The sequence below is a fragment of the Onychomys torridus genome, chromosome 9 (assembly GCF_903995425.1).
Source record: "Onychomys torridus chromosome 9, mOncTor1.1, whole genome shotgun sequence".
Lineage (NCBI taxonomy): Eukaryota > Metazoa > Chordata > Mammalia > Rodentia > Cricetidae > Onychomys > Onychomys torridus.
Window position 1 is genome coordinate 111,451,682 of NC_050451.1, and position 24,628 is coordinate 111,476,309.

At 38.8% G+C, this 24,628-nt stretch overlaps 1 protein-coding gene across 1 annotated transcript in view; it reads right to left on the reverse strand.

The window, feature by feature from the left end:
* The window catches only part of Nalcn (sodium leak channel, non-selective), a 326,188-nt gene that overhangs the window by 146,626 nt on the left and 154,934 nt on the right, over positions 1–24,628 (reverse strand). Inside the window, exons 12-13 of the mRNA XM_036199902.1 lie at positions 22,145–22,312; positions 5,247–5,438 (exon numbers count right to left, since the gene is read on the reverse strand). Of these exons, the coding sequence (XP_036055795.1) occupies positions 5,247–5,438; positions 22,145–22,312 (360 nt within the window). The remainder of the gene's footprint in view (positions 1–5,246; positions 5,439–22,144; positions 22,313–24,628) is intronic.

The following is a 24,628-nucleotide window of genomic DNA, read 5'->3' on the forward strand; positions in this document are numbered from 1 at the left end:
GCCTGAGACCCCAGCCACTTCCTGAGAATCAGAGACCAGCTCCAAGGTTCCATCCTGCCCTGAAACTCCCATCTGGACCAGAGACCAGAGGAATTCCCATCTGGACAAAAGGAACTCCCATTTGGAGAAAATAAGGAGACACCAGGGACCTCCCGAGACACAGAGTCCAGCCCTCCAGCTCATATCCGGCCAGCACTCTCATCTGGACCAGAGCTCCCATCTGTCCCAGAGCTTCCATCTGGACCAGAGAGAGGCTCCCTAAATCTGTCAACTCTCTCTGGACCAAGTACACTGATAAGACCAAGAAGGAACCTAACAGGAGATGGGCAGACATCAAGGCAGAAGTACATACAACAAAATAAAGAGCAATACAGCATCACCAAAACCTAGCCCTTCTCCAACAGCTAGACCTGAACATCACAGAATGGAAGAAGAAGGAAAAAACAACCTTATAAGTAACATCATGAAGAGGCTAGAGCCTTATATAGAAGAAATAAAAAATAAAGTGGAGGAACAGACAAACAAAAAATGGGAAGAACACTATAATAAACTAGAGGAAAGGACAATTAAAGCAGAAGAAAACAATAAGTCCCTGAAAGCAAATCATGAAAAAGCAAGGGAGACAATCCAAGATCTGAAGAGGGAAATAGAAAAAAGGAAGGAGACACTAGCAGAAGGAATGTTGGAAATAGAAAATCTGAGTAAACAAACAGGAACTTCAGAGTCAAGTATAACCAAAAGAATGCAAGAGATGGAAGAGAGGATCTCTGGTGTTGAAGATACGGTAGAAGAAATAGATTCATCAGTCAAAGAAAACAATAAAACCAACAAAGTCATGACCCAAAATGTCCAAGAAATTTGGGACACCATGAAAAGACCAAACCTACCAATAATAGGGATAGAGGAAAGAGAAGAATACCAACTCAAAGGCACAGAAAATATATTTAACAAGATCATAGAAGAAAACTTTCCCAACTTAAAGAAGGAAATACCTATGAAGATACAAGAAGCCTATAGAACACCAAACAGACTAGACCCCCCCCCCAAAAAAAAAAAAGTCCCCTCACCACATAATAATTAAACAACTAAATGTACAGAATAAAGAAAGAATATTAAGGGCAGCAAAGGAAAAAGGCCAAGTGACTTATAAAGGCAAACCAATCAGAATAACACCCGATTTCTGGATGGAGACTTTGAAAGCCAGAAGGACCTGGACAGATATAATGCAGACACTAAGAGACCATGGATGCCAGCCTAGACTAATACACCCAGCAAAACTTTCAATCATCATAGATGGAGTGAACAAGACCTTCCAAGACAAAACCAGATTTAAACAATACTTATCCACAAACCCAGCCCTATAGAAAGCACTAGAAGGAAAATTCCAACCTAAGGAAGGCAGATACATCCGTGAAAACACAGGCAATAGATAACACCACAGCAGTAAAACCCAAAGAAGAGAAGTATACACATACTACCACCAAAAAATAAAAATAACAACAGGAACAAACAATCACTGGTCATTAATATCCCTTAATATCAATGGACTTAATTCACCTATAAAAAGACACAGACTAACAGAATGGATACGAAAACAGGACCCATCTTTCTGCTGCATACAAGAAACACACATCAAATTCAAATACAGACACCTCCCAAGAATAAAAGGCTGGGAAAAGACATTCCAATCAAATGGTCTTAAGAAGCAAGCTGGTGTAGCCATCCTAATATCCAGCAAAATAGACTCAGACTAAAATCAATCAAAAGAGATGATGAAGGACATTACATCCTCATCACAGGAAAGATCCAACAAGATGAAGTCTCAATTCTGAATATTTATGCCCCAAACACAAGGGCACCCACATATGTAAAAGAAACATTACTAAAGCTTAAATCACCTATAAAATCCCACACATTAATAGTGGGAGACTTCAACACCCCACTTTCACCTCTGGACAGATGGGCCAAATTGAAACTTAACAGAGACATAATGGACTTAACTGATGTTATGGCTCAAATGGAATTAATTGATATCTTCAGAACATTCCACCCAAACAAAAAAGAATATACCTTCTTCTCAGCACCCCATGGAACCTTCTCTAAAATTGACCACATACTTGGCCACAAAGCAAATCTCAACAGATACAAAACAATTGGAATAACCTCCTGTGTTCTATCAGACCACCATGGTTTAAAGTTAGATTTCAACAACAGAAAAACCTACAGAAATCCTACAATCTCATGGAAACTGAATAATGCTCAACTGAATCACCAATGGGTTAAGGAAGAAATAAAGAAAGGAATTAAAGACTTCCTAGAGATCAATGAAAATGAATACACCACATACCCAAACTTATGAGACACAATGAAAGCAGTGCTAAGATGGAAATTCATAGGACTGAATGCTCACATAAAGAAGCTGGCGAAATCTCACCCTAGTGACTTGATAGCACACCTGAAAGCCATTGAACAGGAAGAAGCAAAGTCTCCCAGGAGGAACAGATGCCAGGAAATTATCAAATTGAGAGCTGAAATCAATAAAATAGAAATAAAGAGAACAATACAAAGGATTAGTGAAACAAAGAGTTGGTTCTTTGAGAAGATCAATTTATGTTCTGTGTGCATAAATTGACGTGTGATGATATTTAGACCAGCATCACTTGGATTCACAATGTTTAGAAACAAACATCCATTACCATTTGCATTAATTTTCTACTAAGGGGACAAATGGATCAGTTAGCAGTTTCATACAGCATCTAATCATTGGCTTTTGGTTTCTGTAATCTGAATGGCAGGACAGACATCATTCTTTGCTCATGGTCAGAGATTAAAATCATGTTGTTACATGGGCTTTGCTCACATCTGGAGTTCAACCTCATTTGTGTTTTTATCAGAATCTATTTCTCAGAATGTGGGGAGAGCGATCAGATGGAGGCACCTAAGGACATCATATCTACCTCAATTTACCCAAGAATACCAAATCCACCTCATATTGCGCAAATTAAATTCTGCACAGTTACAGATGTATTTTGATTTAGTATTTTGTTGTAGTTGTACAGGGGATTGAACCTAGTGTCTAAAATTTGAGCTATATAATTCAGCCTCTGTTAGATTATGTTATTTTTCCAGTACTTGGGTATCTATATCTGTAGAGTTGGTGAGGTAAGGTTGGCTGGTGGCTTTTCCTATTTCCCTGATCTCTAAGGCTTTCACCCATATATTTGGCTCTGTGTTTTTTATTTAATAAGACTATTTAGAAATTCGTCTACACTTCTTTATTCTAGATCAGTGCATTTCCATGCCTGGATCCTTACTCTTTCTGGCAGCCGTCTCCTGGCTTATGAAAGACAGGACCTTTTGTTTCATGACTTCTCAGAAGTAAAGGATCCTTCTACCATGTACCACCTTGCAGACTCACCTGCTTTTCAGCTTATATTGTTCTTCAGGGACAAGAACTATGAGGATGAGGGCTTCTTTTGACTTGCTCAGTGCTTCTGCTTGAATAGCACATTGAGTGAATAGCGTGCCTGTGAATTTCATTGTTTTCTAGTCCTTGGTGACAACCTTGTGCTCTAGATCTCAATACTCATCTAAGCCTAACCTTTGTGCTCATGTTTTGGATCTTGCCTTCTCCCTCACTAGAAAGCTATTGCCTTTGTCCTTTTATGCCACATGTTTTAAACCTCACTCTCCCATAGAGCCCTCAGTCTTACATCTTCCTCTCTCACCACTGGCTACTGTGATGGTTGGGTTTTGTTAACTTGACACAAACTTAGATATATCTGGGGATAAGTAATCTTAACGGAGAAAATGCCTCCATAAAATTGCCCTGTAGGCAAGTCTCCAGGGTATTGTTTTGAATAATGATTGATGTGGGAGGGCTCAGGTCACATATGGACAATGCCACTTCTGGGTTTGTGGTTCTGAGTGCTGTAAGAACAGAGTGAGCAAGTCATGTGAAATAAGCTAGCATGAAGCATTCCTTCATGGCTTTTGCTTCAGTTCCTGCCTTGACTCCCTTCCTTGGCTTCCCTCAGTGGACTGTGAACTGAAATATGTAAACCCTTTCCTCTCTGAGTTGCTTTTGGTCACAGTGTTTAACAAAGCAGTAGAAACCCTGACTAACACAGTTATCAACTTCTCTTTATCTTTCCTTTGAAAACATGCTTATCTTAGACCTTTTGCACTTTCTATACCAACAACCCTATGGCTACATCATTTGCTCACCAGGGGTCACCTATTCCAACAAGTCTTTCTGGACTTTTCCATCCTGGTCATGGGTCTCCTTCTAGGGTTCTAGGGTACCTTGTGCCTGCATAGCTGTGTGTTTATTTTCTGGCCCCTCCCCTCAACTGAGAGGTTAGAAGGACCTAAAGTTTAATTCTGTCCTGATTCATTGTAAGTATGCAACAAATGGATGTATGGATGAAAAGTTTGTATCATAAAAGGATAAATACTAACACTGATAGCTGTTACAAATTTAGAATAAAAATTATTTAAAATATACCTTATTAATAACTCCATTAAAAAACCTTTCTACTGCCAAAGCTGTTAAGAACATATTTTATCTTGTTTTAGTCCATGATTATTTTCCCACAAAGATAGGTCTCATTATTTCAACTTTTGGTGAGAACACATATTGTCTTGTTTCAGTCACTAGACTGTTAATGTTTATCAGTCTACATGGCTCTTTTTAGTTAGGGACTGAATGCTAAGTCCTGTTTATAGAGCCATTTGTTCCTTACCCCTTGTGAATTTTAACACAAATGTGGAAGTCTGATCACCTTATAAAGTCATCTGAAATTTGAGGTCTATGAATTATAATGTACAGACAATCCAAAGTTTGCTTTTAGGTTAGATACAACATAAAAGGATGAACTATAAAATAAGCCTAAAATATGTTACATCTCACAAAAATGGTCATTTTAGTTAAAATTTCTGCTTCATTGTAAGTCATAGTCATGAAGGACCATTGATCCCATTTTCTCCTACGGATGTTTTGTGGCATCCAAAATATTATTTCCAAAATTTTTAAAATTAATGTGTACTCTGATGGTGCTGAAAACATATTCAAATAACTACACCCTGCAGAATAGACTATTCAAAGTCCTAAAATTTAATGTTCTCAAGTTATCAAAGATATGGTAATGCTTTTGAACCATGACTAAAATGAAATGTCTTTGGAGTTAATCACCACTGCTAAAATAAGAACAATAGATTAAACTGGCCATGTGTCAAGTTCTCACCCTTGGAAATGTGGTGAATCTGTCCAGTTCTTCAACGAAGCAGAACATCTGCAAGCTGATGGCTGACATAACAATCAGGAGGCTGGCAGTGAACACCACCAAGCTTCCAAGCTTTTTCCCAGGACCAAATATCTTGTACACAAAGTCTTCCAATGCAGGTGAAATCTTAATAAGCCGGACCACCCGAAGAACCTAGTCATGGAGAAAAAGATATACATGCTAGAAACAGAATTTCAAAGAAATCCATACTAAATATAATTTTTCATGGTACTGTGTAAGAAAGTCATAATTTTCCATTTCATCTGGATACTAAAAATAGTAATATGGTAACTAAGACAACCCTAGCATATGGTTGGTCATATAGTGAGAACACAGCAAGTCTCAAATCAATGAGTAAGGACAAACATTGGCAACTGTTAGACATACAATATGATCATTCAAAATGGTATTAACTAATACATACTGTTGACATAAAAATAATATTTTCCCAATGCTTAATACCTAAGTAAACATTTAATTCAGCATTAGTTATGTTTAATCTCTCTTGCAATAAGCCTTCCTAGGTATTACACACTAATAATGGGGAAAATCAAACATCTATAAAGGACTGGCTCAGACTCCTACTCCAACATTTATTTTCTCCTTCTTCCTTTAAATAGATTTTCCTGAGTTTTAGCCAAGTGCAACCCAGGCAACAGACTGCTTTCTAGCCTTTGCATCTGCACTCTGTAGCTGAGTGTGCCTAATGATCTAGGCTCAGGCCTAACAGATAATGAAAACAAGAGTCTTGTGTAACTATAGACCTGGCAAATCAAACTTACCATAGATATTTATTTTCTGATTCTGTGGACTAAAAATGGAAACAGATGGAATGGTACCCATGAACACAAACTGAAAGCCTTGCAAAGACTATGAAAGGTCAGATCTAACCTAACAGGCTGGATCCTTTGAGGATCTTGTGGGACAGAAGCACCTATTTTCCCTGGGGGATCACCAACTGCTGGAGAGAAACAAGCTTCACTCTTAGATAACACTTGTGTTTTAAGAGCTTTTCTGTATTTGCTTAATTTGTCATCTCTACAGATGTTATGTATTATACTATATATTTATTTGGAAGGCATTTGCAAATCCAAACCCAAATACAATCAATAAATTAGTTTTTAAATTTAAAATATTAATTATGTGCCAAACATATTAGGGAAATAGCTTTATGGTACTATTTATAAAAGATCATGAAGCAAATACCAGCTCTGAAGGGAATATAATATGATTAAGAAATATAAATTGAAGGGTTGAAATATGGCTTCATAGTTATGAGTATTAGCTGTTCTTGTGAAGAACTGGGCTCCGTTCACAGCACCCACATCAGGTTGCTCACAGTCACCTATAACTTCTGTTCTAGAGTGTTTGACACCCTTTTCTGGCCTCCACAGGCACCAGGCATGCATGAAGTACACATATATGCATTCAGGCAAAGCACTCATGTAAAAAAAATAAAAATAAATAAACCCCTTTAAAAAGTATAAATTGGTATGTAATAAAAAGCTGAAATAAGATGACATTTTTCACTAGGTGTAAGGTGTCATCATTTTTTTGATTACTTCTAAGGAATAAATAAAAATGTTAACTCATATATGACAGGCCATTGATCATAAGAGACATTCCAAGTTTAGAAATCCTAAATTCATAAACTGTGTTATTAGCATAAACAAAACATCATACACAGAAGGGGAATCTTATATGGTTCAGCATCCATAGGAGTCAAGGTTGTCTGGACAAGATGGATATCTTATTTGGAATATTTTAAAAGTGAGATCTTAATGTTTTCCACATGTAAAATAGCTGTTGGCTTTTGATTTTCCAGTGTTCTTCTTATGTTTCCTAACTTTCATTTCTGCTGTTTGCTTAGACCATGAGGATTAGGCAGAGCCTCCCAGCTTCCATATCCCAGGCCTGGCTAGAATATTCAGAGACCTCACTATCCTCAGGAATTTTGGAAGAACCATGTAAGGCCCAAATGCCTGGGAAATCATCTTTACCAACTACATGGAACAAGCAAGACTGTTTAAGAAAGAAGTCAACAGAAAAGTAAAGAAATAGGTAGTAGAGTCCCTATGAAACCACATAACCTTCATCCTCTGAATTCCACCATATATGAAGCCTTACCTACTTCCCTAGACTTTTATTCAACAGGAAACAATGATGGTAAGCCTTATTGCCCCTACTCTGAGAATGGATTCACAGCTTGCAGTATGTTGAGTAAATTAACTGTACACATAATTGAATGAGTTGTGAGGATGTATACTTGGAATCCTAATGCTTTGTTGTCTAGCTGCTAGCTTTTCATTCTGTAATTCCCAACACATTCGCAGCCTGCCACTCAACTTGTGGCCATCCCCCCACCTCTGGAATGCTGAGATCACATGCCTGGCTGATATTCTTCTTAACTTGATTGATAGGTTTATAATCAAAATATTTCATTGTTTTCACTATCAGGCATATCATCCATAATTGTGTCCTAAGACATAGACACAAATTGTTCATGCTGATAGTTCAAAGCCAGACAACCCTGTCCAAGAACAACTAATGACAGAAATGTCTAGTGTGTTAGTTAATGTTCTCTTGTTATGAATGTTCTCTGAACGAAGTAAGTTAAAGAGAGAAAAGCTTTAGTTTGGTGCTGTGGAATGTTGTTCTGTATGCTGTGATTGTGTGTTGCTCTGATTGGTTGATAAATAAAGTACTGATTGGCCAGTAGCCATGTAGGAAGTATAGGAAGGGTAAGCAGATGAGGAGAATTCTGGGAAGAGGAAGGCTGAGTCAGGAGTTACCAGCCAGACATAGAGGAAGCAAGATGACAAGGCAGAACTGAGAAAAGGTACCAAGCCACGTGGCTAAACATAGATAAGAATTATGGGTTAATTTAAGTGTAAGAGCTAGTCAACAATAAGCCTGAGCTAATGGCTGAGCATTTATAAATAATATTAAGCTTCTATGTGATTATTTTATAAAAGACTGCAGGACTGTGGGTGAGATATTTGTCCCAACCTCAGGCCAGGCAGGACACAGGAAATCTTAGACTACATTTTGGCTCACAGTTTGAGAGGATTGACTCCATTATGGTGATTTAATCCCTCTGGGTTCTTAGACTATGTGCTGTTAGAACCTAGATAGCATTTTAGCTAATCTTCTTTGGTAACATTCTCACAGACACCCAAACATACATCCATAGTGTGCCTTACTAATATCCTAGTTGAATCTCACTCTAATCATGCTGATGGTCATGATTAGCTATTATATTTGATATGCATGTCTATTCACAGAGATTTTTAAAACACATTTAAAATTCTTGAGCAAACTACTTCACTAGTGGCTTCTAAAGATCAAGACAGAATCCTATAAATGATGAGATGTTTATGTCCAAAGACATTATAGAATAGCCAGAGCCATCAATGCACCTTTGTGATCTTAACAGGCTCTGGTTCATAAAAGCCCAGTTGTAGGTCTGTGTTTGTGGAGTACTTGTTTTTAATTTTTGTGTACTATGGTTTCATGTCTGTTTCTGCAATTTTATGTTGGGCTATAAGTTGTATTATGAAAACTAGAGTTAGCATTGTTCTAAATGCGATGGATTTGTTATTACCAGTAAGTAAAATCATGAAGTTGGAAAGCGGTTTTTCTTCTAAAGCAGTGGTTCTCAACCTGTGAGTCATGACCCCTTAGCCAAATTTCTATCTTTAAAAGTATCCACATCATGGTTCAAAACAGTAGCAAAATTATAGCTATGAAGTAGCAGCAAAAATAATTTTACAGTGGGAGTCACTACAACATGAGGAACTGTATTAAAAGGTTGAAGCTTTAAGAAGGTTGATAATGACTGATCTAAGTAATTAAAATCTTATTTCTCTAAGATAATATTTAAAATTCTGCTGCCATTTTATTTCTCAACTATTTAAAAATATCCCTTAGAGAGTATTAATGTATATTCTGAGATTCCCATGATAAATTAAACAAATGTTAGTCAGAAATTTGACTGCATTTGAAATGTTTTTGATTAGACTATTGCATGTATTTTAATAATCATTTTACATTAATTTAATAGCACAATGAGCACATTATAATATCAAATGATTATGAAAATGTAATTTATAATTAACATTTATTAAGTAATTATAAAGCAATACAATCCAAAATATCACATTTGAAAAAGATACACAATTGTTATAAAAGAATAATTACAAGTATTATTTAACCACCACAAAACAAAAAATAAACATTTGTATGTAATAATATAAGATGAATTAAAATGTGTGAATGTAAATTTTACAACCCTTAATGCATCCATTGTAAACTATTGTTCTGTAAGAATATTTACAAGGAAGGTATACACTTGAAATAAACTCATATCTTCTCCTCTTCTTATTTTTATTTGTTATTTATATATTTTACATTCCAGTCACAGTTTCCCCTCCCTCCTCACCTCCCATTTCCTTTACCCTCCTCTCTGCACCCCCTCAATCTACTTCTCCTCTATTTCTGTTCAGAAAGGGGCAGGCCTCCCATGGGTATCAGCAAAGCATGGCATATCAAATTGTGGTTAGACTAAGCACTGCCCCTTGTATTTAGGCTGGGCAAGGCAAACCAGTATGATGAATAGGTCCCCAAGAGCCAGCCAAAACATTGGGGACAGCCCCTGCTCCCATTGTTAGGAGTCCTACAAACAGACCAAGCGATACAACTGTCACATATATAAAGGTCTTAGGCTGGTCCCATGCAGGCTCCTTGGTTGTTGGTTCAGACTCTGTGAGTTCCTATGGGCCAGACTAGTTGTTTCTGTGAGTTTTATTGTGATGTCCTGGACTGCTCTTACTTCCACAATCCTTCCTCCCTCTCTTCAGCAGGATTCCCTGAAGTCAGCCTAATACTTGGCTGTAGGGCTCTGCATGTTTCCATCAGTTACTGGATAAAAATTGTCTGATGACAATTGGGTTAGTCACCAATCTAATCACAAGAGATGGCAAGTTCAGGCTATGCATCCACTGCTACCAGGAGTCTCAGCTGGGGTTGCTCTTATAGACTCATGGGAGTTTCCCTTGCATCTGTTTTCTATCTGTCCCTAAAAAGCCACCCACTCCAGTCATCTTTTTTAGTACTCTCTCCGTCCACCCACCCCCAATCTGATCCCTCAAGTTCCCATCCCCACCAGTCCCCAGTCCACCCAGGAGATCTTTTCTATTTCCCCTTCTCAGGGAGGTCAAAAATTCTCCCCTTGACCCCTCCTTTCTACCTAGCCTCTTGGAGTCAGTGAATTGTAGCATAGTTATCCCTTACTTTCCAGTTAATATTCAGTTATGAGTGAGTTCATACCATGTTTTTCTTTCTGGGTTCTGGGTCCATGTTACCTTATCAGGATTTTTTTTTCTAGTTCAATCCATTTGCCTTCAGATTTCCTGATGTCATTGGTTTTAACAGCTCAACAATACTCCATTGTGTAAATATACCACCTTTTCTATATCAGTTCTTCAGTTGTGTGGCATCTAGGTTGTTTTCAGGTTCTAGCTACTACAAATAATGTTGCTATGAACATAGTTGAGCAAGTATCCTTGTGGTATGATTGAGCATCCTTTGGGTATATGCCTAGGAGTTAGTATCATTGGGTCTTGAGGTAGACTGATTCCTAATTTTCAGAAGAATTGCCATATTGATTTCCAAAGTGGTTGTACAAGTTTGCAGTCCCACCAGAAATGAAGGAGTGTTCTGCTCCACATCATCTCCAGCATGAGCTGTCATTTGTGGTTTTGATCTTAGTCATTCCAACAGGTGTAAGGTGGAATCTCAGAGTCATTTTGATTTGCATTTCTCTGATGCCTAAGGATTTTGAACATTCTGTTAAGTGTTTTTCTACCATTTGAGATTCTTCTGTTGAGATGCCTGGTTTCTTTCTTTCTTTCTTTCTTTCTTTCTTTCTTTCTTTCTTTCTTTCTCTCTTTCTCTCTCTCTCTCTCTCTCTCTCTCTCTCTCTCTCTCTCTCTTTTGTTTGAGATAGGGTTTCTATGTGTAGCTTTGTGCCTTTCCTGGATCTCACTCTGTAAACCAGGCTGGCCTTGAACTCACAGAGATCCACCTGCCTCTGCCTCCCCAGTGCTGGGATTAAAAGTGTGCTACACCACTGCCGCCTCTGCCTCTGCCACCGCCGCTGCCGTTCCGGGGCCGCCACTGCCACCACCACCACCACCACTACCCAGCCTGCTGCCTGGTTTCTTGATCTATATATTTTGTAGATAAGCTGTTACAGGATATTTGATGTAAAGATGTGTTGCTGTTTTACCATGTCTACCTAAGGCACCTGATTGGTTTAATAAAAAGCTGAACAGCCAACAGCTAGGCAGGAGAGGTTAGGTGAGACTTCCAGGTGGAGATACTAATAAGGGGTATGAATCTAGGTGCAGAGGGGATGCAAGTGAGACACTGATGAAGTCGGATGTACATTATGGAGGATAAGTAACAAGCCATTTGGCAGAACACAGATTAATATAAATGGGTTAATTTAAGTTATAAGAGCTGGTTGGGGACAAGTATAAGCTAAGCCAAAGCTTTTATAATTAAGAATAAGTCTCTGTGTCATTATTTGGGGGCTGGCAGTCCACAGAAAGTCTGACAACAAAGTCCAACTACAATCCATGCTCTGTTGGATATGGGGTTGGTGAAGATCTTCCCATTCTGTAGGCTGCCAGTTTGTCCTATTGACAGTGCCCTTTGCCTTTCAGAAGCTTTTCAGTTTCATGAGGACCCATTTATTAATTGTTAATCTTAGTGTCTGTGCTACTGGTGCTCTATTCAGGAAGTTGTTTCCTGTGCCAATGCATTCAAGGCTATTCTCTAGTTTCTCTATCAGGTTAAATGTAACTGGATTTATGCTGAGGTCTTTGATCCACTTGTACTTGAGTTTTGTGCAAGGTGATAGGTACAGATCTATTTGTATTCTTTTATATGCCAACATACAGTTATGCCAGCCCCATTTGTTGAAGATGCTTTCTTTCTCCATTCTATGCTTTTGGCTTCTTTGTCAAAAAACAATGTCTGTAAGTGTGTGGATTTATGTCTGGGTCTTCAATTTTATTCTATTGATCAATGTGTCTATTTTTATGCCAATACCATGTTGTTTTTACTACTATAGCCCTGTAGTAGAGCTTGAGATCAGGGATGGTGATACTTCCAGCATTTATTTCATTGTACAGCATTTAGCTAGCCTGAGTTTTTTGTTTTTCCATATGAATTTGAGTATGGTTGTTTCAAAGTCTGTAAAGAATTGTGTTGGGATTTTGATGGGGACTGGATTGAATCTGTATTTTGCTTTTAGTAAGATATCCATTTTTTTACTATGTTAATCTTACCAACCTTTGGGATATCTTTCCATCTTCTGATATCTTCTCCAATTTATTTCTTCAAAGACTTGAAGTTTTTGTAGTACAGATCTTTCACTTGCTTGGTCAGAGTTACACCAAGTTATTATATATTATTTGTGGCTATTTGTGGATAGATACTGATTAAAATTGAATTTGTCATGAATTATCTTACTTTCTCTATCTATGGTGATTGAATTTTTGCTGGGTATAGTGGTCTGGGCTGACATCCATAGTTTCTTAGCTGTCCAGGCTCTTCTGGATTTTAAAATCTCCATTGAGAAGTTGGCTATAATTCAAATAGGTCTGCTTTTAGATGTTACTTGGCCTTTTTTCTTTGCAGATTTTAATATTATTTCTTTATTCTATATGTTTGTGTTTTGATTATTATGTAGCAAGGGGCTTTTTTTTTGGTCCAGTCTATTTGTAAGCTTCTTGTACTTTTATAAGTTTGTTCTTTTTTAGATTAGGAAATTTTTCTTCTATGATTTTGTTGAATATATTTTCTAGGCCTTTGAGCAGGGATTCTTCTCCTTCTTTTATTCCTATTCTTAGGTGTGGTCTTTTCATAGTGTCTCAGATTTACTGGATGCTTTGTGCTAGGCAAATTTTAGGCTTAAATTTTCTTTTACTGATGGATCTATTTCCTTTATTACATCTTCAACGTCAGAAATTCTCTCTTCCACTTCTTGTATTCTGTTGGTGAAGCTTGCATCTATAGTACTCAGGTTTTCCATTTCCAGAATTCCCTCAGTTTGTGTTTTCTTTCTTGCTTCTTTATCCATTTTCCGGTCTTGAACAGTTTTATTTGTTCATCAACTGTTGTTCTATAGTGATACTTTATTTGTATTGAAATGTGATTTTATTTGTATGTTAATAAAGTTGCCTTGGGGTCAGAGCAAGCCATAGCAGAAGCTGGGTGGTGGTGCATGCCTTTAATCCTAGCACTTGGGAGGCAGAGCTAGGCAGATCTCTGTGTGTTCAAGGATACAGCCAGCATGGCAACACATACCTTTAATCTCAATACCAACCATAGAAGACCTGGAGGTCTATACAGACAGGCAGTGATGAGGAGGTCATGTGGCTGGGTTTACAACCAATGAGAAAGCAGAACAGAAAGTCTATAAAAAAGAAAAAAAAGCAGTCTCCATACCCTGCCCCCACACTCATTTGCCCCAGCCACTTCTTGAGACTCAGAGACCAACCCCCAGCTCCCATCTGGATCAGAGGTGAGTGCCTGGGGTAATAGTCAGAGAGGCAACTGCCCCTAGGTCCCAACGCTGGGCGCAGGCCATCCCGGGAGGTCCTGACCAACTTGGGCCCAGTTTGTGGCCATTTGGTGAGCCCTGCGGGAAGGCTCCCCTTTTCCAAGACTGCAGGCAGACACTGCAGTCTCCACAACTTGCCCCCACACCCATCTGCCAAAGACCCCAGCCACTTCCTGACAATCAGAGACCAGCCCTCAGCGTCCATCCTGCCCTGGAACTCCCATCTGGACCAGAGACCAGAGGAACTACCATCTGGACAAGAGGAGCTCCCATCTAGACAAAATAAGGAGACATCAGGAACTTCCTAAGATTCAGAGTCCAGCCCCCCAGCTCCTATCCAGCCAGCACTCTCATCTGGACCACCGCTCCCATCTGGCCCAGAGCTTCCATCTGGACCAGAGAGAGGCTCCCTAAATCTGTCAATTCTCTCTGGACCAAGTACACTGATAAGACCAAGAAGGAACACAAGAGGAGATGAACAGACGTCAATGCAGAAGTACATACAACAAAATAAAGAGCAATACAGCATCACCAGAACCTAGCCCTTCTCCAACAACTAGACCTAATCATCATGGAATGGAAGAAGAAGAAGAAAACAACTTTATAAGTAACATCATAAAGAAGCTAGAGCCCTATCTTGAAGAAATCAAAAATAAAGTAGAGGAACAGACAAACAAAAAATGGGAAGAACGCTATACAAAACTAGAGGAGAGGACAATTAAAGCAGAAGAAAACAATAAGTCCTTGAATGAAAATCATGAAAAAGCAAGGGAGACAATCCAAGACCTGAAGAGGGAAATAGAAAAAATGAAGAAGATACTAGCAGAAGGTATGTTGGAAATAGAAAATCTGAGTAAACAAACAGGAACTTCAGAGTCAAGTATAACCAACAGAATGCAAGAGATGGAAGAGAGGACCTCTGGTGTTGAAGATACGGTAGAAGAAATAGATTCAACAGTCAAAGAAAACAACAAAACCAACAAAGTCACGACCCAAAATGACCAAGAAATTTGGGACACCATGAAAAGACCAAACCTACCAATAATAGGGATAGAGGAAGGAGAAGAATACCAACTTAAAGGCACAGAAAATATATTTAACAAGATCATAGAAGAAAACTTTCCCAACTTAAAGAAGGAAATGCCTATGAAGATACAAGAAGCCTATACAACACCAAACAGACTAGACCCCCCCCCCAAAAGTCCCCTTGCCACATAATAATTAAACAACTAAATGTACAGAATAAAGAAAGAATATTAAAGGCAGCAAAGGAAAAAGGCCAAGTGACTTATAAAGACACACCCATCAGAATAACACCTGATTTCTCAATGGAGGCTTTGAAAGCCAGAAGGACCTGGACAGATATAATGCAGACACTAAGAGACCATGGATGCCAGCCTAGACTAATACACCCAGCAAAACTTTCAATCATCATAGATGGAATGAACAAGACGTTCCAAGACAAAACCAGATTTAAACAATACTTATCCACAAACCCAGCCCTACAGAAAGCTCTAGAAGGAAAATTCCAACCTAAGGAAGGCAGATACACCCATGAAAACTCAGGCAATAGATAACACCACAGCAGTAAACCCCAAAGAACAGAAGTACACACACACTACCACCAAAAAATAAAAATAACAACAGAAACGAACAATCACTGGTCATTAATATCCCTTAATATCAATGGATTTAATTCACCTATAAAAAGACACAGACTAACAGAATGGATACGAAAACAGGACCCATCTTTCTGCTGCATACAAGAAACACACATCAAATTCAAAGACAGAAATCTCCTAAGAATAAAAGGCTGGGAAAAAACATTCCAATCAAATGGTCTTAAGAAGCAAGCTGGTGTAGCCATCCTAAAATCCAGCAAAATAGACTTCAGACTAAAATCAATCAAAAGAGATGATGAAGGACATTACATACTCATCGCAGGAAAGATCCACCAAGATGAAGTCTCAATTCTGAACATTTATGCCCCAAACACAAGGGCACCCACATATGTAAAAGAAACATTACTAAAGCTTAAATCTCATATAAAATCCCACACATTAATAGTGGGAGACTTCAACACCCCACTTTCACCTCTGAACAGATGGGCCAAATTGAAACTTAACAGAGACATAATGGACTTAACTGATGTTATGGCTCAAATGGACTTAATTGATATCTACAGAACATTCCACCCAAACAAAAAAGAATATACCTTCTTCTCAGCACCCCATGGAACCTTCTCTAAAATTGACCACATACTTGGCCACAAAGCAAATCTCAACAGATATAAAACAATTGGAATAACCTCCTGTGTTCTCTCGCACCACCATGGTTTAAAGTTAGATTTCAACAACAGAAAAACCTACAGAAATCCTACAATCTCATGGAAACTGAATAATGCTCAACAGAATCATCAATGGGTTAAGGAAGAAATAAAGAAAGAAATTAAAGACTTCCTAGAGATCAATGAAAATGAATACACCACATACCCAAACTTATGGGATACTATGAAAGCAGTGCTAAGATGGAAATTCACAGCACTGAATGCCCACATAAAGAAGCTGGAGAAATCTCACACTAGTGACTTGACAGTACACCTCAAAGCCCTTGAACAGGAAGAAGCAAAGTCTCCCAGGAGGAACAGATGCCAGGAAATTATCAAATTGAGAGCTGAAATCAATAAAATAGAAATAGAGAGAACAATACAAAGGATTAATGAAACAAAGAGTTGGTTCTTTGAGAAGATCAACAAGATAGACAAGCCGTTATCCAGACTAATCAAAAGACAGAGAGAGAGAGCATCCAAATTAACAAAATCAGAAATGAAAAGGGGGACATAACAACAGACAATGAGGAAATCCAGAGAATCATCAGGTCATACTTCAAAAATCTCTACTCCACAAAACAGGAAAATCTAAATAAATGGATAATTTTCTGGAGAGGTACCACATACCAAAGTTAAATCAAGACCAGATAAACCATTTAAATAGTCCAGTAAACCCTAAAGAAATAGAATCAGTCATTAAAAGTCTCCCAACCAAAAAAATCCCTGGACCAGATGGTTTTACTGCAGAATTCTACCAGATCTTCAAAGAAGATTTAATACCAATACTCTTTAATTTGTTCCACACAATAGAAGCAGAAGGTATATTACCAAACTCCTTCTGTGAGGCTACAATTACCCTGATTCCTAAACCAAACAAAGATGCAACAAAGAAAGAGAACTACAGATTGATCTCCCTCATGAACATTGATGCAAACATACTCAATAAAATTCTGCCAAACAGATTCCAAGAACATATCAAAACAATTAACCACCATGATCAAGTCGGCTTCATTCCAGGGATGCAAGGGTGGTTCAACATATGAAAGTCCGTCAATGTAATACACCATATAAACAAACTCAAAGAAAAAAATCACATGACCATCTCACTAGATGCAGAAAAGGCAATTGACAAAATCCAATACCCCTTCATGATAAAGGTCTGGGAGCGATCAGGAATACAGGGAACATACCTAAACATAATAAAGGCAATCTATAGCAAGCCAACAACCAACATCAAATTAAATGGAGAGAAACTCAAAGCAATACCACTAAAATCAGGAATAAGGCAAGGCTGTCTGCTCTCCTCATACTTATTCAATATAGTAATTGAAGTTCTAGCCAGAGCTATAAGACCACACAAAGAGATTAAGGGGATACAAATTGGAAAGGAAGAAGTCAAGCTCTCCCTATTTGCAGGTGACATGTTAGTATACATGAGTGACCCCAAAAATTCAACCAAGGAACTGATACAGCTAATAAAAACCTTCAGCAACATAGCAGGATACAAGATCAACTAAAAAAAAATCAGTAGCCCTCCTATATACAATAGACAAACAGGCTGAGAAGGAAATCAGAGATACATCACCCTTTAAATAGCCACAAATGATATAAAATACCTTGGGGTTACTCTAACTAAGCATGTGAAGGAACTATATGACAATTACTTTAATTCCGTGAAAAAAGAAATTGAAGAAGACTTCAGAAAATGGAAAGATATCCCATGCTCATGGATAGGCAGGATTAACAGAGTAAAAATGGCTATCTTACCAAAAGCAATCTACAGATTCAACACAATTCCCATCAAATTACCAACACAATTCTTCACAGATCTGGAAAGAATAATACTCAACTTCATATGGAAAACAAACAAGCCAGAATAGCCAAAAGAATCCTGTACCATAAAACAACCTCTGGAGGCCTCATAATCCCCGACCTCAAGCTCTACTATAGAGCTACCATAATAAACACAGCTTGGTACTGGCATAAAAACCAACATGTGGACCAATGGAATCGAATTGAAGACCCTGACATTAACCCGCACACCTATGAACATATAATTTTTGACAAGGAAGCCAAAAATCTACAATTGAAAAAAGAAAGCATCTTCAACAAATGGTGCTGGCATAACTGGATGTCAATGTGTAGAAGGCTGCAAATAGATCCATATCTATCACCATGCACAAAACTTAAGTTCAAGTGGATCAAAGACCTCAACATAAATCCAGTTACTCTGAACGTGATAGTAGAGAAAGTAGGAAGTACTCTTGAATACATTGGCACCAGAGATCTCTTTCTAAATATAACACCAGTAGCACAGACACTGAGAGAAACAATCAATGAATGGGACCTGTTGAAACTGAGAAGCTTTTGTAGAGCAAAGGACACGGTCAACAAGACAAAGCAACAGCCTACAGAATGGGAAAAGATCTTCACCAACCTCACATCTGACAGAGGGCTGATTTCCAGAATATATAAAGCACTCAAGAAACTAAACATCAAAATTCCCAACAGTCCAATTAATGGGCTATAGAGCTAAACAGAGAATTCTCCACAGAGGAAGTTCAAATGGCTGAAAGACATTTAAGGAATTGCTCAACATCCTTAATTATCTGGGAAATGCAAATCAAAATGACTCTGAGATACCACCTTACACCTGTCAGAATGGCTAAGATCAAAAACAAAGAAGACAGCTTATGCTGGAGAGCATGTGGAGCAAGGGGAACTCTCCTCCACTGCTGGTGGGAATGTAAGCTTGTACAGCCACTTTGGAAATCAATATGGCGCTTCCTTAGAAAATTGGGAATCCATCTACTCCAAGACCCAGCTGTAGCTCTCTTGGGCATATACCCAAGGAATGTTCAATCATACCACAAGGGCATTTGCTCAGCTATGTTCATATCAGCTTTGTTTGTAATAGCCAGAACCTGGAAACAACCTAGATTCCCTTCAACTGAAGAATGGATAAAGAAAATATTGTACATATACACAAAGGAGTACTACTCAGCAGAGAAAAACAATGACATCATGAGGTTTGCAGGCAAATGGATGGATCTAGAAAAAAATCATCCTGGGTGAGGTAACCCAGACTGAGAAGGATAAACATGGTATGTACTCACTCATAGGAGGATACTAGATGTAAAACAAAGATGACTAGACTGCTACAGAACTCCAGGGAGGCTACCTAGAAAACGGGACCCTAGGAAAGACCCAGGGATCACCCAATGACAGAGAAATGGATGAAATCTACACGAACAACCTGGATGACAGTAGGAGTAATGAAGGGCAAGATTTAAGGGAAAGAAAGCTTAAGGGAGCGGGAGATCCCCGCTGGATCAAGAACAGAAAGGGAGAACGAGGCATAACAGACCATGATAAATGAAGACTACATGAGCACAGTAATAGGCAGAGTGCTGGAGAGGTCCCAGAAATCCACAATGATATATCCTCTGTAGAGTGCTGGCAGTGGTTGAGGGAGGGCCTGATCTGACCTAGTCTGGTGATCAGATGACTGAACACCCTTAGCAGTTGTCTTGGAACTCTCATCCAATAACTGATGAAAGTGGATGCCGAGATCCTCAGCCAGGCCCCAGGTGGAGCTACAGTTGTCAATCTTTCGAGGAGGAGGGACTGCAAGAGCGTGAATTGTTGAATCCAAGTTTGCAAAAATCACAGGGACAAATAGCCAATCGAATGGAAGTACATGAGTTATGAACCAGTGACTGTGGAGCCCCCTACTGGATCAGGCCCTCTGGATAAGTGAGACAATTGAATACCTTGATCTGTTTTGGAGGCTCCCAGGCTGTGGGACCAGGACCTGTCCTTGTTGCATGAGCTGGCCGTTTGGAACCTTGGGCTTACACAGGGACACATGCTCAGCCTTGAAGGAGGGGACTGGACCTGCCTGTACTGAATCCACCAGGTTTAAATGAGTATCCAGTGGTTTCCTGGTCCTGGAGGACTTGGGAATGGATCGGAGGGTCTGGGAGGAAGGTGGGGGTGGGGGTGGGGTGGGGGAGGACAGGCTGATGTATAAAATTAAAACACATAATAATAATAATTATGTATATATATATATAAAGAAAAATCCACAGAAGTAGCTCTGTTGTGGAGAGGAAAGACAGAGCAGCAGTGAATGGTAACATTTTCAGCTCTCAGCTATTGCTCTGAGCTCTTGGCTTTTAACTCTGCATTGGTTCTGTGTTTCTTATTTAACAAGACGTTACATCTACATTGTTCTTTTTTTTTTTTAGTTACTTGACATTCTTTAAGAGATTTATTGATTTTTTTGGTTGTCCTTTTTTTTAAAGGATTTTTTTTTCATTTTTCTGTAAGGACCTCTATCATATTCATAAAGTTATTTTTTAAGGGCATTTCCTTGTACTTCAGTTGTGTGGAATGTTCAGGTCTTGCTGTTGTAGGATAGCTGGGTTCTGGTTGTAGCATACTGCCCTTTCTGCTATTGACTGTTTTTACTCTGGCATTTAGGCATCTGGATATGGGATGATTATAGGTCTATGTGTTGATTTCTGTGTTTGTCTTTGTTGGTTGAGAGTGTTTTGCTTCTTTTTTTCTGTTTCCTCTTTGATCTTTTGGCCTAAGGGGTCAAGGGTTCCAATTACTGGTAAGACTTCAAGGCCAGTATGGTGTCTCTGCTGGGGCTTTTAGGGCCTTGCATTCCCTGATGTGGTCTGGCCTCTGGTAAAGCTGAAATCTTCTTGGGTCTCTGGATCTGGCCTGGCCTCCAGTAAAGCCTGAGTATTCTTCTGGGGTGTGTAGGACCTGTCTGGCTTCTGGTAAAAGTGCTGGGCTGTTCTTCCAACTGGTGTGCACTGTGTCTGGGCCTATGGAGTCTGCTGGAGTTCTGGGGAAGGACTGCTTGTGGATTGCTTGGTGAAAGTTGTTGTGACTGGTGTGGTCTGTGCCTCAGTGGCAGAAGTTCACTGGCATTGGGGGCAAGGCCCAGCAGCAATTGGGTCAGGAATTAGCTGAGATGACATTGGCTTAAGGAAGGGTCTCAGAAGACAGAATCCAGGGTGGTTAACTCACCCTTTCCAGCTGGTGTGGTCTGTGTCTCAGTGTCAGAAGTCTGCTGGAACTTCCTCTTAAAGTTCTGCCAACATCTTGTTTGGTTTAGAATTTTATATCTGTAAATGTGTGATAAACACATGTATATACATGTGTATACTTGTATACAACTAAGTGGGAGCAGTGTAGCCAGATATTTGATCACACTGTAAACCCAGAGATCATGTTATTTACTTAGAAAACCTGTTTGTGGTTGTGGTATGGCTCAGCCCTAGAACAAACCTTTGATCCAAGAGCTTTCTGCTCGAATATTATAAACAGGATTAAATAAAGTCAACCATAGGTCAAGACAGAGATCAAGAAACCAGTTGACAGAAAGTGAATAGAGGATAATTAAGAAAAAAAAAATAGACAGTAAGAGGGAGTCAGGAATATGGATAGAGAGATGCATAGGAAGTAGAAGGGAGGGACATTTCAGTTTGAGGTGGGTCTTGAGATGGCATAGGAGGAGAAAAGCATCTGGGATATAGGCTGAAGAGGAAGGTCAGTTGGGTGCTTTCTCTACATCTGTGAGCTAGCAGTCTTTCACACAGGCATCTGGCTCCAGAGTCTTTGTTCATAAAATCAAATGGTTGAGATTTTGTTAACAACAGAGCAGTTTTGTTAAAGATTTGTATATATTACTGTTAATTCTAAGGAATTTTAAAACAATGATAATAATTTGTTAATGCACTATTTCTGGTAGTTAAGATGCCATTGAACCTTCCTCAAAGTCATATTACTATGTATGTACAATATATATTATGTGGTTTTATGCAGTTGTTATAGTAAATGATTTCCATTTTCATAGGAAATAGGAATTAGTTGTATTACCTGGAAGTATGTGAACTGAGAATGATAAAGATCTGGGTACACATGGAGGGTAGTTCCAATAACAAGCAGTAGTTCAAACTTGTGGAGAGATGAGCTGATGTAGCCAGTAAATCCCAAGCACCATATCTTCAGAAGTGCTTCCAGGTCAAAAAGGACTGTAAAAGCTACCTAGAGGAACAAGGAGACACCAAGATTGACATTTTAGACTATACATTTCCAATTTCCTTATATATTTATCAAAAGTGAATTACAACCACTGTATATAAACTAAAAAGCCTCACAAGGTCAAGAATGACATTTCACATTTAAAAATTTACATATATATATATATGTGCATATGAGTATAGTTGCCTGTGGAGGCCAGAGAGGGCATTATATCTCCCTTCAGCTAAGGGAGCTTTGAAATATCGATGTGAGTGCTACAAACTGAATGCTGGTTGTCTGCAGCCAGAGTTTGTTTGTTTGTTTATTTATTTATTTATTTATTTATTTTGCATTTTACATACCAACCATAGTTCCTCCCTCCTGCCCTTCTTCCACTCCCTCCCCCCACTTCCCCCCCATCCACTCTTCATAGTAGGTAGGGCCTCCCTTGGGAGTCAACACAGGCTAGTATGCCAAGTTGGGGTAGGCCCAAGCCCCTCCCCACCTGCATCAAGGTTGAGTAAGACATCCCACCATAGGGAATGGGCTCTGAAAAGCCAGTTCATGTACCCAGGATAAGTCCTGGTCTCACTGCCAGGGGCCCCACAGATAGAGCAAGCCACATAACTGTCATCCACATTCAGAGGACCTAGTTTAGTCCCAAGCAACCCCAGAGAAGCTAGATAAAGAGGAGAATCCTAAGAGGGACATGCATGCATCACCCCAAGAAGGGAAAATGGTTAAGATCTCCTGGGATAACTGAGAGGGAGCATTGAGGAGATAGAGATGGCACAGTTAGGGGAGGGACAGAGAGAGCAATGAAAGATATATCCTGACAGAGGGAGCCATTATGGGGTTAGGGAGAAACCTAGTGCTAGGGAAATCCCCGGAACCCACAAGGATGACCCCAGCTAAGACTCCTAGCAATGGTGGAGAGGGTGCTTGAACTAGCCTTTCCCTGTAGTCAGATTGGTGACTACTGTAATTATCCTCATAGAACCTACATCCAGTGACTGATGGAAGTAGATGCAGAGACCCACAGCCAAGTACTCGGCTGATCTGTGGAGTTCAGTTGAAGAGAGGGAAGAGGAATTATAGGAGCAAGGGGAATCAAGATCATGATGAGGAAACCAGACCCAGCTGACCCAGCTAGTGGGAGCTCAAGGTCTCTGGACTGACAGCTGGGAGCCGGCAGCCAGAATTCTTAATCACTGATTTATCTCTCCAGTCCTAACATTTTTTTTTTTAAAGCTGGGTTTGAATCACATCAGTTAAAACACAAGAGACTAAAGGTATATTAGACAATCAGGAATATCATTGATTTGTCTAGCTTTTAAGGTACATAACAAGCAGAGAAATTGAGAAGCTATAACAAGTAAGAAATATGTGTATATAAGCTGATATATTTTAAAAATCTTTCACATAAATTCCAATAACTTGATATCAAAAACAGCAATACTATAAAGTGCACAAAGATAAGTAGCAGATAATAACATTATTCTTTCCCTGCTCTGAGGGTAACACTTCTTATTTTATTAAAATAGATTATAATTGGAATCAAAATAGGCAATACTGTATTAACTTCTAACTAAAGGACATGAGAGTGAATGTTGGGATTAGTTATAATTTTACAGTGTCTCAGCACATACTGTAAATTATTGGAAATTAAATCATCCTTTATCAAAAAAGATTTTATTCCATTCATATTTGGAAAAATGAGAATATAGAGTAATGGAATTATAGTAATAACATATTAAGAGATGAAATACTAGAAGCGATGCAGATTGTTAATTTAGATATGCAGGAGGATTTAGTTAGTTTTGAAGGCTACCTTGTCAGTAGATTCTACTTGCTTCTATTTTTGTTGGATATTTCTACTTTATGAACACTTAAAAAGACAACACATCTTAATTTCTAACTGCATTCTAAATACTATTCTTATTCCCACAGATAAGCCTAGTGTTCTCATCTCTCACCAAAGATGCTTCTATTTGTAGCAGACAGAGACCATTATAGGAATCTACAGCTAGTGAAAAAAAAAAAAAACTAGTGGAAGAGATGATACTTCTACAATATAATTCCATGCTGATGGCTCAGAGAACATTGCAGAAGAGAGGACAGAAAGACCGTAAGAGCCAAAGGACTAGAAAGTCTACTTGGAGATAGGGTATTCTATATATGATAGAAAACTGCATCCATGAAATTGCAACAATATTGTTGCTTAAATAAGACCAGCACAATGACAATACCAGGTGACATGCCAATATGGATGAGGAAAATCTCACAAGACCCCATTCTTAAGAGCTACAGGCAATTAATGGCTGAGAGAGGAGGATTAGA